Here is a 14,417-nt window from a genome sequence, read left to right as displayed (position 1 = left end):
CATATGACATTGCGTATGTACTGACAGACACAGGTTTGATATTTCTGTCTTTCTGATATTTCTGTTTACACCTGTGGCAGAAGGATCCTGAAAGTATAAACATATTCCGGCATGCTCTGTATGACTGTGATTTCAGTGTAGAATAGGGATGATCTTACCATAGGTACTACAGTAAATAAATATTCCAGTGTTTTTAACTGCGGCTCTAACAGATATATCTGTATCATCCAGTTGAATACCACTGATAAATGCTTTCATGCATTTCATGCAAAATCAGTTTGAACAACTTTTGTGATGTCACAAATAACAGTATGTTTATACATCCCCCCTCAGTATTTACCCCACCCCATTTATGATGAAGTTATGAAGAGTGTTTCTGCCACAACAGCTTTTTAAATATGGCACAGTAAAAAACAACCAATCAACACAGTAACAAAATGGACTGTTTCATTTAAAAGAATAAAGCAATATGATATATTTATACACAATAATATATGTTAATATACTATATAAAAATCACACAAATTTGTGTGTGTGTGTGTGTGTGTGTCTCACCGATGATGCCGCTGTCCTTGCTCTCCAGTGTAGAGCTGGGAGTGTTGGTGGTTGTGGTGGTGGTGCTGGTGGTGGTGGTGCAGGGTACAGAGCGGCACAGTGGGGGACGCTCCGTGGAACCGGAGCTCAAGGGCAGACTGGAGCATGGGCTTTCAGCACTGGGAGACGCTGTGCTGCTGGTCAGAGTGGAGCATGGACTCGCACCCTGACTAGTGACGGTACACTACACTCAGAAAAAGTTAGAGAGAGAGAGAGAGAGAGAGATTAAAGCAAAATTATTACAGAGGAATTTTTAAAGAGAAAGTGAATGAGAGAAAGAGAGAAGAGGATTGATGTGAGAGAGGGTGAGAAAATGGTGAAAGGAAGGTGCGACAAGTAAAAAGAGGAAAAAGGAGAAACCGAGAGGAACAGAGAGAGAGAGAGAGGAATCAGAAAGAATGAATGAGAGAAAGAGAAGAGACACAAATGGAGAGAAAAAGGAAAAGATTACAGATGAAACAAAAACTGACAAAAAAATTTCTTTTTTCTTTTTCCTTTTCTCAGTATTGCCTTCTTATCATCTACAAATTAATTCAGCTCCATATCAATGTCTTTTTTTAAACACCTATGGACTTCTGCGGATCAGAAGCAAGTGAGCTTCATTTTGATCTGAGATGTCTCTTATCTGATTATGACAGCTCTGGTGGTCTACTAGGTTTCGCACACTTGTTATGAGACTCATTTTCCCTAAATCTATAAAAAAAACGACACTTTTGGGAAGGTTTGTTATTATTAATTTTCTTTGACTGTTGGTGTATGGTAGGGGTACCTCCTAAAGTGTCCGGTGTTGAAGGAGGTGGAGCAGTGTGCATGTGCTGAATAAGAAAGGTCTCTTGAACCAGCCGTGCTTTCTTCCAGAGAAGATCAAGCCCTAGATCCAACTCTGTCCTCTAACTCTGCCTAACTTCACACTCTTACACTCTATATAGGTCAGGGAGAATGATGTGTGTGTGTGTGTGTGTGTGTGAGAGTGTGAGAGTGTAGAATCAGTGTACCAAAGCCCTGGTCTCCTGAGAGCAGCTGCCTGCCAGCAGTCCACTGGTGAAGGACTCCCTCCAACCACTTCACACACACACACACAGGTTGTGTACACAAACACATAGACACATGCAAACACACACATCCACACACTCACTCTTATCCCTCCCCAACAGGTAAATGCCCTTCGCCCTGTCAGCCAGAAAATGATGCACCTGCAACATTTCCACTCTGTTGTAGTAATGGTATAAATGGGCTGCCTACAGGGGACGTATGTGTGTGTGTGTGTGTGTGTGTGTGGTGGGGAGGGTCTAATAGTGCTTTTCCAATCCATTCATGTTGATGGCTGCATGAGTTCACAGCGACAAATAAACCTGTGTGTCATATCATAAAAAAAGAGATCTCATTAAGATCACACTTAGAGAGAGTATAGATGAGGTTAGGGTTAGGGTTATGTCTCCTTTTTGTCTCACCCTATATAAGCTAAGGAATTTGAGGAGCACCTGAACCGTCTCCTGAGCCACCAACCAACAACTTTCTGTGGTGTTAAAATGTAACGTCCCCTTGAAGACATAATATCAGTACACAATGTCTCATGAGGCTTAGGATTTTGGAAGTTTGTGAACAAGCCAGAAGAGGAAATCAAAGAAGCAAATCAGCAAAATAATGTGTGATTTTATTAAATTAAACCTTTCATAACAAATACGTGATTTGTTTATTCTCTAGATGCTTTATTTAATGACAAATTTATAAAAAAAAATGATTTCCAATGCTTTCACTGACCAATTTAATTGTATTTAATTATTAAAAGCTGATTCAGTATTTCAGACTCAACAAAGGTAGGACAGATGCAAGTTTACCACTGTGTCACATCAACTTTTCTTTTAATAACTGCTTTAAATGAAGATTCCAAATCCTTTTCTCCCTGAAAACAAGCTGAAAAGTGAAGTCATTGGACAAAAGCCCATATTTCCACTGTCTTTCAGACCACCTGAGATGAGCTCAGGCCCAGAGAACAGATAGATGCATAGAACAGATGTATAGTTTTGTCCTTGTGTAATAGTGTTTCATGTTCCTTTTCTTGATGCAGCCATAGAATGAGTGAAGTGATGATGGGTTTTCAAAATATTAGAACATGTTTATGTAGGTTTTCCAGAACATTAGAAGCCAATTCTTGGTAATTTTGAATCTAAATAAAGGTTAAACATTCACGTTTTTATTGTGTTTTATAAAACGTTGTGTAAAACATGACGTAAAACAAAATTATTAGATTCAAGGATCAAAACAGCAGTATGACTTCAAAACCTGTGTTGATGTAAGCATGACTGATGAATCCGCTTCAGATTTCTAGTCTTATTTACATATCATTTGCAAATGACATACACCAATTTATGTTAATAAGCATTTAATTAATAACCTACTGATTACCAGGTTTAATAAATATTACACTCAGTATAGACATTAGTTTAATTACTGATTTAATAAAGGAAGAGACCGATCAATGATTGAGAAATGACTGGGAAAACATGCAGATTTAATTGTGCTTTTAGTTTTGGGTTTACACGTCTATTCTCATATAAACAAGTAAAAATAAGCTTAATTCTGCATGAGATCTTGAGTTACATACACAGTTGCAGAGTAAACAATCATATTTAAGAAATACCAAAATTTACCAAAAGGGTACATTAAATAATGTACTAATTAATGTATTAATTAATAGTTAATACAGTTTTAAGTAAAAAGGAGCACAAGTCACAACTAAACATTTTTTTTTAAATAATGACAGAAACAAGAACATATTTTTTGGATGTTATAGAATGCTAGTTAACGCTGTTTATTGTTTCTTATCAATACTTACTTATTCTTTGTGTACTTATTCTATTTTTTTCAGCTCTGACCTTATGAAAAACTGACTTATGAGCAGTACTATTATTTTTTTTAATTCAACATTTACATATACTGGGCAAGACCACCTAGGTTCCCAGAATAAAGACATGACCCTTAAGTTAGCGATGTCATTTAGGGGCTCGGGCTCTTATCAGAACATGGCATTTTTAAGTATGATATCCAATACCACTGTAGTGCATTCATTTGTAGCCCCCTGTATTATCCATATGAAACTCAAAATCAACCAATGTCTCAGACACGATTCACGTCGCAGTACAGATCACATACACCAGACATATGTTCAACACCAGCAAAATAGACAAGAAATTCGGGAGTGAATACCAAGAGCTTGTTGTGTAGTTTCTCTGCAAGCTTCAAAGTGATCAAAATGTGCTGCCATCAGCTGTTGTGAATATTATACCCACGCTATGTAAATGATCATCCACAGTGTTAAAACAGACCCTGATGTACTGTAAACCGGGTATTAATTTAACTGCTTAGTTACATTCAACAGGGGATTTTGTCATCAGAAATAACAAGACACAGATGTCACTTCTATAGCTACTGCATGCAGTTGAAAAAAACAAGCTTCACAGGACAGAAGGATACGACTCTGCGTCTATAAATCATCAGAATGGATATTCATGGCAAAATTTTGCAGCAGAGACCGGCAGCCAAGAATAACTACTAGCTCTGTGCGCATTGATCCATAAAATGCAATGTAAGCCTCTTAGGACCGGTTTAGATCTCTGATACACTGCCCAAAAATCACACACACACACACAAACACACACAGACTAGAGCCAAATGTTCTGAGTGCCACACTGATTATGTGACCCAATCAGGAGAAAAACATGAGAAAGTAAAGCTGGACACAGATGCACTTCTCCCATGGCGGTAAATCGTCCTACATTCCATCACCTGTAGTCGCAAAGCAAAGAACTCCATCCTGTGCTAAACACTGACAGTCATATAAATCATTGAAATATAATATTTGGTTTGAGAGCATCTAACACGAGCCCAAATCCCTGCCTTCTTTCAGCACCCTGGACCCATCCAAACCAACATGGAAGTACGCTCCACAGAGCAGGCAGCAGAGACTGACTCAGATGTGAGATCAAGCTGACAAATACAAAAGGAACAAGTTGTCTCTTGTCTTCTCAGACACTAATGTTCCTTTTATTATCATTAATAATCTTTTTAAAATCCCTTGCTGTGAATTATTCTGCAGCTACATGGAATCGAATATGAAATGTCCTTATTTGAACGTCTGTCCACTCTGCCTCTGAGCCAGATTTTAAAGGAACACTACGTACGTTTTGGTATTTTTGCTCTTGGGCTCCCCCTACAGTGTCAGAGTGTAATTCACTATTACAGCACTGTTCTGAAATCAAAGGTGGGGCAGGGGTTCCTACCCTCCTCCAAAAGTCACATAGTAACATAAGTATTTTCTGCAGTGCTGAGCCTGGAGTAGCAACAAGAGGTCAATGAAGCATTAAAACAACTTTAAATCTGTAATTTTACAATAAATATATTGTCTACTGTAGCTTTAAACTCAAACACGACCAGGATCATATCACTATAAATGTGAAGAAACATATTAACCCAAAACTACAGCTTTTCATTAATTTTTATCCCAAATAACTTGACAATTTTCAGATGGTCCGTGTTCTTAAAGCTGAAAATCACTCACAGTTGTGATATTTGTGATAACACACAAACTTAGCTGTTGCTTTTTACAATGGTCCCTTCTGCAAAATCAAGGAAAACACAATAAAAAACGTTACAGCCCAGAACACTGTACAGATACTAGTGGATAGCCATAAAGCCACTCCAATACAATGTGAGCTCAGCATTTGCAGCAAAAGAAAGATTAATCTTAATGTCATTTGGATCCAGTCTGTCCAATTGTCAAACTGTTACTGGATAATTACCATTTGTTACGCCATTAGCTGCAGACAAATAACCTAACTGTGGGTCAGCTACAGGTTCACAGATTACACAGACCTGCCCACTCTTCTTACAAATCTGATCAAACAGGCTACATGTTATCTTACAGGTGTAGGATATAGAAACTATTAGATGAGGCATTGCTATTTTGTACGTCTCTGAATTTTTGATCATGGTAATGACCTGTAAAACCTGTGGAATACTGTCAGAACTGAGGCAGGAGGTGGCTGGATTTTCTCCTGCCTCTCAAAGAAGGAAGGTTTAAGGGCTGTTTGTTTGATGGTGATATAATCTGATGCCTATACCATATATGCACTATATATATATATATATATAAAATCTCAGAAATATCAACAGAAACTGACCAATGTGTGAGAAAGTTCCTTTCTTTAAATGGCAGTGTGTATAAAAGTTTGTGTTTATATTTGTACCTGATTTCTTTCCTCCATGGCAGAGTGGGATGAGGTGGGGATGGCGTCTCCCAGTAGGAAGCCCAGTCGTGTCATCAGTTCCTGAGCAGCAGGGGAGGAGCCAGACTTTGCTGGCGAGAGAGGATCTGTCTCACACACAGACAAACAAAAACACACTTATTACACATTTAACTGCACTCACACACACACTCACACACAAAATTATAAAGAGACATACAAAAGAAAATGCTTTCATGTCTTGTACTGATTACAAAATTCTGTCCAATTTAAAAGCTGGCATTCCATGTCATGAACACACGGTCACACACACACACACACACAGACACACAGACACACAGACACACAGACACAGCAGAAATACATAACTCTTCAGAGCCAAATAACATTCAGTGCCCAATAAAATCCTGTAATTTCATGCAACGCTTCAAAAACAGAACTAATTAAGATACAGCTCTCACTGAGCAGTACAGTGCTGTTACTCTACACAATGTAACATACAATATATTAAATATATCACCATAGTATATTCATTTACATACTGCACCCATTCACTGCCCAATAATAGTTATACAACATTTCACCACCAAAAACATTCTTATTCACACAACACTCATTCAATGACCATTACACGGGTGTCACTCTGTTTCAGGTGTCAGGTAATACATAGCACTAGTTCCCATACAACACTCACAGACTTATAAAGTGTTGTTATTCTCTATTACACTACATATGTACAATGTATCCATCATGTACCATTGGCTTACATAAATCAACCACTCCATGGTGTGATATGTTAAATATAACGTTAGTTTACATACTTCACTTATTCACTGACCAGCACAGTGTTGTCATTCAGTAAAACATTACACATTACATATGTTACCATGCATTCATTTACCTACAGCACTCATTCAATCACTTACAGTGCTTGAATTTTCCAATCCTTTAAAGCTGAAATATTCCAACTCACCGATATCCCAGCAGCCACAGTAGCTCGCTCCTCTCCTCCCTCTGTTTCTCTCTCAATCGCTCCCTCTCCCTGCTCTCTCAATCGCAGTCCCTCCCTCCCTCGCTTGCCCGTTCCCTCTCCCTCTCTTGCGATCACTCCTCGTTCTCCCTTTCAGCTTTCCCTCCCTACACCTCGCACGCCCTCTCTTTTTTCCAGCTCTCTCTTTCTCTCTTCCTTCTCTCACACTCTCTCTTTCTCTCTCTCTGTTTCGGTTTCTCTCAACCTGTCTTGTGAGTGCAGCTTAGGTCCGGCTATATTAGAGATGCAGTGGCTGTGATAACGCGGACTCCAACTATGCACCTAGACCAGCCCTCTGTGTGTGTGTGTGTGTGTGTGCGCGTGTGTCTTTGCCTCTCACGACGAGGGGACGGGCTGTGAATCTGAATGAGCAGTAATCTGGTTCACTGCAGTCACACTCTCTCATAAACATACAATCACACCCACACACACACACACACACACACACACACACTCCCTTGCTGCCCCCAATAACCTCACACTGGTTGCATATCTGCTGAGCAACAGATCTGTATACACAAGGGCCACATTAAATGGCACCATCGTAATGTGCAAAATCAGGGACCATCAGAGAGAGAGAGATAGAGAGAGACGGAGAAAGAGAAAGAGAGAGAGAGAGAGATTTTGAATAAGCAGTGTGACATATTTACACAATTGCCGTAATGTAAATGTATGGTGGGGGTGTGTAAAAAATGGTCCGTCCCCTGGAGAGTATTGGGGCATCAGGCCACAATACATTATCATTCTGCACACACTATCAGCAATCTCTCACTCTCTCCCTCTTCCTCTCACTCTCTCCCTCTTCCTCTCACTCTCTCCCTCTTCCTCCCTCTCTCTCTCTCTCTCTCTCTCTCTCTCTCTCTCTCTCTCTCACACACACACACACACACACTCTATCTTTCTCCATCTCTCGCCTGTTAACATCCCATCCCATCAATCAGGCTCTACACAACACCTCGGTTCATCTTTTATTGATGCTGCTGGCCAGCTTTGCGCAGGTTTAACTGAAAGCCGACCCTGTTACCTGCCTCAAGGCCGACCCAGAAAGAAGTAGTATATTTTCACATTTATTAATGCAAAGCTAAACAAAATGTGTTCTCCTTTCATCAATTTAGCATGCAGGCAGCTGACGTGCAGAAAGAGCATCATTAATTCCGCATCTATTAAAATCGATCAGTCATCAATGGCAAATATGAACTTAAATGGACTTTGACAGGCCTGTAACAGTCATTGATTTCACTGCAAACCTGTTCTATGTGTTTTAAATAGCTAGAGCCATGCTAGATATGCATCATTTATTCCCTTTAAGTTGATCAGTAAAATCACTACTGCTGAAATAATTTTAATGACCTGCCAGCTCTGTAAACCTCTGTGGTTTTAATATGAATACAGAGGTGTGCACTGGCAGAATAAACACAATGGGTGTCACAGCTTGGATGACAAAAGTATAGCTTGGATGGCAAGAGTCTCCTTAAAATCGATGTGTGAATTATTCATTCATTCATTCATTCATTCATTCATTCATTCATTATCTGTAACCCTTATCCAATTCAGGGTCGCGGTGGGTCCAGAGCCTACCTGGAATCATTGGGCGCAAGGCGGCAATACACCCTGGAGGGGGCGCCAGTCTTTCACAGGGCAACACACACACACACACACACATTCACTCACACCTACGGACACTTTTGAGTCGCCAATCCACCTACCAACGTGTGTTTTTGGACTGTGGGAGGAAACAGGAGCACCCGGAGGAAACCCATGCAGACACAGAGAGAACACACCAACTCCTCACAGACAGTCACCCGGAGTGGGAATCGAACCCACAACCTCCAGGTCCCTGGAGCTGTGTGACTGCGACTTGGTCTCTTCTGTAGCACAAAGAGCCACATCAGTGGTAAATGTCTCTGAATGAATTTGAACAGTAAGCACCACAGATTACAGACTACAACTGCATTATTTACTCTCTGGAAATTGATCACTAAAACCATCACCGTTGAATTACATCAAATGTACATGGTCAGCTCAGTAACATATGATTTTGATTGTGTAGGGGTTGTATGAGTGGGAATGTTTTCTCAATATAGCTGAACGGTGAGGGCCACAGCTCTGGTGCCAGCACTTTCTCCCATTTATCTGGGTGTGCCAAATAATATGGACTCCCAAGAGGCGCTGCACTTCTTTCCTCTCGTTAAGGCCACGGCACTGTGTCTTACACACACATCCACACGCAGAGTTGGGTGTTTGCTTTGTCTTCACAGGGCAGATCAGGCAGCAGTTGTCCTGGCACATTCTGTTACAGGCCAAAACTCAGGCAGCTCAAAGAGACCAAAAAAAAAAAAATCCTTTCACAAAGCACATCATTAAATAACACTACAGCAAACCAGACTGTTAGTATTTGCAGGGGGGATGTCCAAACTACATATACACAATCTGGGCAGTATATGTAATCAACTGCTATCTGTAAACACTCGTTCTATTGTTCATCCATCATTTATTCATCCTTCCTTTGCATTTCATTTCTTTCTACATATCTTTCCATCATCTCTCCTGGCTTGTGTTCTCTTCTCCCATCTTGCTTTGCTGCGTGGTGCCTGTTGGTTTTTTCCATTTTCCAAACGCTGCAATCTATTTGCATGTTAAAAAGCTCTCAGCTACCCTCTCCTCCCCTTTTCCACACCTCCGTTCTCTGTCCCTCGCTCCATCTCTCCCTCTTTCCTTATGCCATCGATCCTTCAGTTGCAGGAGAGGAGAAACCAGAAAAGATATATTTTTTTAAAGCTTGAATACTATATTAAGAGACTTGAGGGGCAACTTGGTTAGATGAGAAAAAGAGAAGAAAGGAAAAAACAGAAAGAAAAACATGAAAAACTCTAAAAACTCTAAAATTCAAAAAGCTTCCGAAATCTTCTGTGTTGGTGTCTGATTAAAAAGAGTGACACAGAAGGAAAGAGAAGGGAAAGGAAAGTAATAAAGCAACGGAATAAAGCCAAGAGATTGAGGGAGAGGGAAAGAGAGCGAGAGAGAGAGAGAGAGAGGCAGTCTGGAGGCATGCAGGGACATCTGTTATCACAGGATCTCTGTCCAGGAGAAAAGAGCTAATGCTATCCACTTGCTAACAGTAGAGCCATTCTACTGCCCTGCCTTCATAGCTGTAAACAGCAAAGAACCCTGCTTTATTACCTGAGCCCTAAATGTTCTTTACTCGAGAACTTACTAGCTGTATTTATTCTTTGAGCAAAACACAATCTTATAATGGTTCTAGAAGGAGAGCTCCTAAATGGGTCGATCATTAAGTTCAGTTAGATGTGGCCTCTTCCAGCCTTCTCTTTAATGCAAAACATACAGAAGAAATAAAGACACAAATGACTTCTTCGAGAACAAGGCTGAGAACAGATTACTCAGAATCTCAAGGTTTTCTAGCTCAATGTATCTATTAATCAGCATGGATCTCAGGCTCCCCTAGTAGTACTTGCAAGGCCAAGCCTCACCATTCCATGATCAGAGACAGGGTATGCTAATGGACAAGGTGAGCCACTTAGATTCAAGCTCTATACAAAGGCCAGGTAACTAGAGTATGTTAAAAGCCTCCCCTCAAAAAGCACTTGGGCCCTAAGTGTGCGGCAGACGTTCTCTCTTGGGTTGCAGACTTTGAAGATATTAAAACCTTTCACTGTGGGGCTCCAGAGAGGCAAGCTGCCTTGAGAAGCTGAGGCCTTGAAGCATGCGCACTCTCGCTTCCTCCAGATGGGAGGTAAGTCGGTAGGATATTTGCACAGACCTAGATGGATTGGCAAATTTGACATGTCTAAATTAAGCAAGGGATGAATTCCATCAAAATTTTCTTTCAAAATCCAAAAGTTCTCAGGTTTTTTTATGATTTGTGTATGTGTATATAGATGTGTCACAATACTTAGTGAGCTACGTTGTTTCCTACTTCCAACATAGGCAGTTTGGAGGGAAGGCAGCATTTTATTAAAAAAACAAACCATATAAATCATTAAACAACTCAAACAGTACAACATAGGTTGTTTTGTACAAAAAAAAACAAACTAAAAACTTAACGCACTTCAGGATATTCGGGCCGATTTTGCTCCTACTAACAATCGCATAATGTCTCCTGATTTTAGGGTTATTGTAATGGATTATCTTCCCAGATTATCCTGTAGTGTGGTGAGTCTATAATCGTCACATCTCAGATCTTCTCCCAGTGCAGTCGAGTGAACAGTAAATATGAAAGATGTTCAATATTTACGACTCAGAATCCTGTAGTGTGGGTGGACTCTGACTCTGAGGTGTGAAATGTGATGTTAACATCACGCCTGAAAGATTGTAAACGAAGGCCAAGGTTATGGTTTCACTGCCGTTTGGCATTTTTGTTTACATTGAGTTTGCGAGAAAAACTTCCCCCGTTCTCGTTATGTAGCAGTTCATTAAGAACTCGTGCAAGGTTTTGATGATCAGAGCTGTCTGTTGGCTGTGAGCAATCTGAAAGTATCTGGTATTTCATTCAGGATGAATTGTGTAGTGTGGGGACTTTGAGGACTACCAACAATCAAGCATAGAACAAGCTATGAAAAATACTGTTATGTGTTGTTAAACTTCTGTAGTGTGGGCCAGGCATTAGCTAGCAAGTAAACTAATACAAAATGACTTGATAGCATGCTAATCTACAAATATCTGTGATGGGATAAAAACTATAAAATCACCAAACGCAAATGAAGAGAGTTCACTAGATACTGAGACATTGTGTTATTGTGAAAATCTGTAACAGCCAACAATCAGATAGAGTGCCACATTTAAGAAATAAACTCTCCAGGCCTGAGTAGTCCAAGAAAAGCAAATTCTTTCTGCATGATCATTTTACTAAAGCATGGGAGGCATTTTAAATGGTGTTAAATGTCCCTTAAAATCAGAAGCAATGGCAGAATTGCACACTTGGTCAGCTGTGAATCATGCTAGCGATATGAATGCATCCAAACCAGGGGCTAGCTGAACATTTGGATAACGTTAAATCTGAGAAACGACTTATTCCTAAAATTAGAGCCTTTATGCAACAAATTAACAGCAACTATTTTTTGCCCGAACTGTACAGACCTACTTAGCAATTAATCAAACATACAGTTATGGTTCGGCAGAAATAGAAATGTCCCTGGCATTGTATTCAAATTTGATAAGGCCTTTCAGATCTCTTTAATTAAGAAGAAAAGAACTGGCTGTTATCTACAGTGACAATGCATAATAATAAAACTGCCATCCCACCTGATGATGGTTATTGCACGTCCCTCAAACCATCTGCTAAAAAGTATAATAACAGGCCACGACAATGGTGTTAGCAAAGAACAGCACTGACAAAAGGTTAAAGTGGAGATGTGTCAGCACTAAGTGCTTTTCCCCCTCCAGCTCTTAAAAAACTTAGTAAACATGATGACAGTCATCTCGCTGAATAACAGGCCTATTACTGCCTATATCTAACAAGATTAAAAAAGCAATAATGTTACAGGATCCGGACCTGCATTTATGTTTATGCCGATTATAACACCATAAGTTCAAGTCTATAAATTGTTATGATTACCAACCCAGATCATTAAGCTGGTTTCCATTTTCTTTGGCCGTTGAAATGAACCAATAGTCCATGGGCTAGTGCCCGCTGGACAGGCTCGGCCATTTTACAGCAACAAGTCAAACTTTTCCACTGCAAAATGACAAGTAAATTACAGCCTTGTCCATCCAGGGTTTATTTTTGCATCTAATGGTAGAAACACACACTTCGAGGCAAGAGGAGCGGTCGGAGAGGCTGTGAGAAAGAATTCAGCATTAATGAGGAAGTTTTAGTGGGATTTTAATGCACTTGTGATGAAGGAATTGTGCTTTGTAAATCACTAGTAGTGAATCATCAAGACTGTGCTCGCAAAAGAGTGGCGGAAAATACCGGTCACTGCTCAGAGCAAAATGACACTGAATGTTGCCATAGCGATATGTCTTCTCCTCCAGAAAAAGACAGACTCATATGCATTATCACTGTAAATATTAAGACAGAGCTCACACACATCTAAAGAGTCTCTGCTCTAAAACTGTTGTGATTTGAGGCTTCAGCTCCAAAAGCAGTCACAGTACCAATGCAGTAAGTGAAAGTTTACAAAAGAACACAAATCCTCCAAGCTATGTAGCTGCCATTCATATCTGAACAAATCACTGTCTATTTATAGCAAGAGAACATGAGAACACAATAAAAAGGCCTGGCATTTATGAGAAATGTTCCTGTGATTCAAACATAATTGCACTGCATTACCAACCGAACTGAAAGGATTTGAATTCTGGTTCCCTTCTTCTCTTCATCAATTGGATTGGCAGCAAACAGTGGGATAAAGATCCAGGATCAATGAAATCACACAGGTGTTTTCCTTCCATTAAGAAACGCTCGTGCAGTTTCTGAGAAAGTAACAATTGTCCAATCTATTCACCAATGTATGTGTTCTTCCATAGCGACTGTAGTGCCAGTATGCTACATTACATTGGCAAATATCCCATTCAAAAGCTCCTGTGCGGCAACTGTTTAACCGTTTATCCTAGCATTGGGAAATAAAGATCATAAGTCATGCTAGTCAAGTTAGAATCGCCTACTTGCACTGTCAAAAACTTTAACAAGATCCATGAGGTTCATGTTTGTGAACAACTGGGTGCATAAATTTCCCACAGCACAGACAACTGATGCAGGAAAAGTGTAGTGCAGTGGAAAGGAGGCATAATATTCAGGAATTCATTAAATTCTTTCATTCATTATCTGTAAGCGCTTATCCAATTCAGGGTCGCGGTGGGTCCAGAGCCTACCTGGAATCATTGGGCGCAAGGCGGGAATACACCCTGGAGGGGGCACCAGTACTTCACAGGGCAACACACACACTCACACCTACGGACACTTTTGAGTCGCCAATCCACCTGCAACGTGTGTTTTTGGACTGTGGGAGGAAACCAGAGCACCCGGAGGAAACCCACACGGACACAGGGAGAACACACCACACTCCTCACAGACAGTCACCCGGAGCGGGAATCGAACCCACAACCTCCAGGCCCCTGGAGCTGTGTGACTGCGACACTACCTGCTGCACCACTGTGCCGCCCTCAAATTCTTTTACGTTTTTATTATATGTGATATTTTCAATGTAAAACTATTGTCAGGACATTGTACGCTGAACAGTCCAGAGGCACTGTGTTATCTGCAGTTTGAAAAGATGTAGTTGCCTAGCCCTCTAGAAGCCTGGATTCAACCATTCCACCTGAGGAATAGCCTGTTCCAACTCTAGCTCCTTCCCTGTTCCTTCTATTTCCACCTCTTGGAAATGACTCACACCTGCAGTGACATAACAACTCTTAGACTCTAAGCTTTGTTCGTTTAGCATTGTTTCTCTCATCCCAACCTCTGTTTTGTTACTTAATTCAGATATGGATTGGCCTGCCTCATGTAATTGCAGCCACACCGTACACCTCGATGGGTTGACTTGATAAGTTTAACTAGAAACGCTTTGTTATGTAGGTTGCTAAAACTTTGGCAG

General features: G+C 40.5%; 1 protein-coding gene across 3 annotated transcripts in view; it reads right to left on the bottom strand.

Annotated features, from left to right (window-relative positions):
- Positions 1-14,417, bottom strand: part of tanc1a (tetratricopeptide repeat, ankyrin repeat and coiled-coil containing 1a) — an 80,733-nt gene that overhangs the window by 36,920 nt on the left and 29,396 nt on the right. For 2 of the 3 annotated variants that reach the window (XM_066664973.1, XM_066664974.1), the window contains exons 5-6: positions 5,841-5,965; positions 556-778 (exon numbers count right to left, since the gene is read on the bottom strand). In XM_066664973.1, the coding sequence (XP_066521070.1) occupies positions 556-778; positions 5,841-5,965 (348 nt within the window). Of the gene's footprint in view, positions 1-555; positions 779-5,840; positions 5,966-6,810; positions 6,908-14,417 lie in introns of those variants that run through there. The other variant, XM_066664975.1, reaches the window with a different exon arrangement.

The sequence above is a fragment of the Hoplias malabaricus genome, chromosome 3 (genome assembly GCF_029633855.1).
Source record: "Hoplias malabaricus isolate fHopMal1 chromosome 3, fHopMal1.hap1, whole genome shotgun sequence".
In the NCBI taxonomy this organism is placed as follows: domain Eukaryota; kingdom Metazoa; phylum Chordata; class Actinopteri; order Characiformes; family Erythrinidae; genus Hoplias; species Hoplias malabaricus.
Note: the sequence above shows the minus strand (reverse complement) of the source record. Positions and strands in the feature narration are given on the sequence as shown.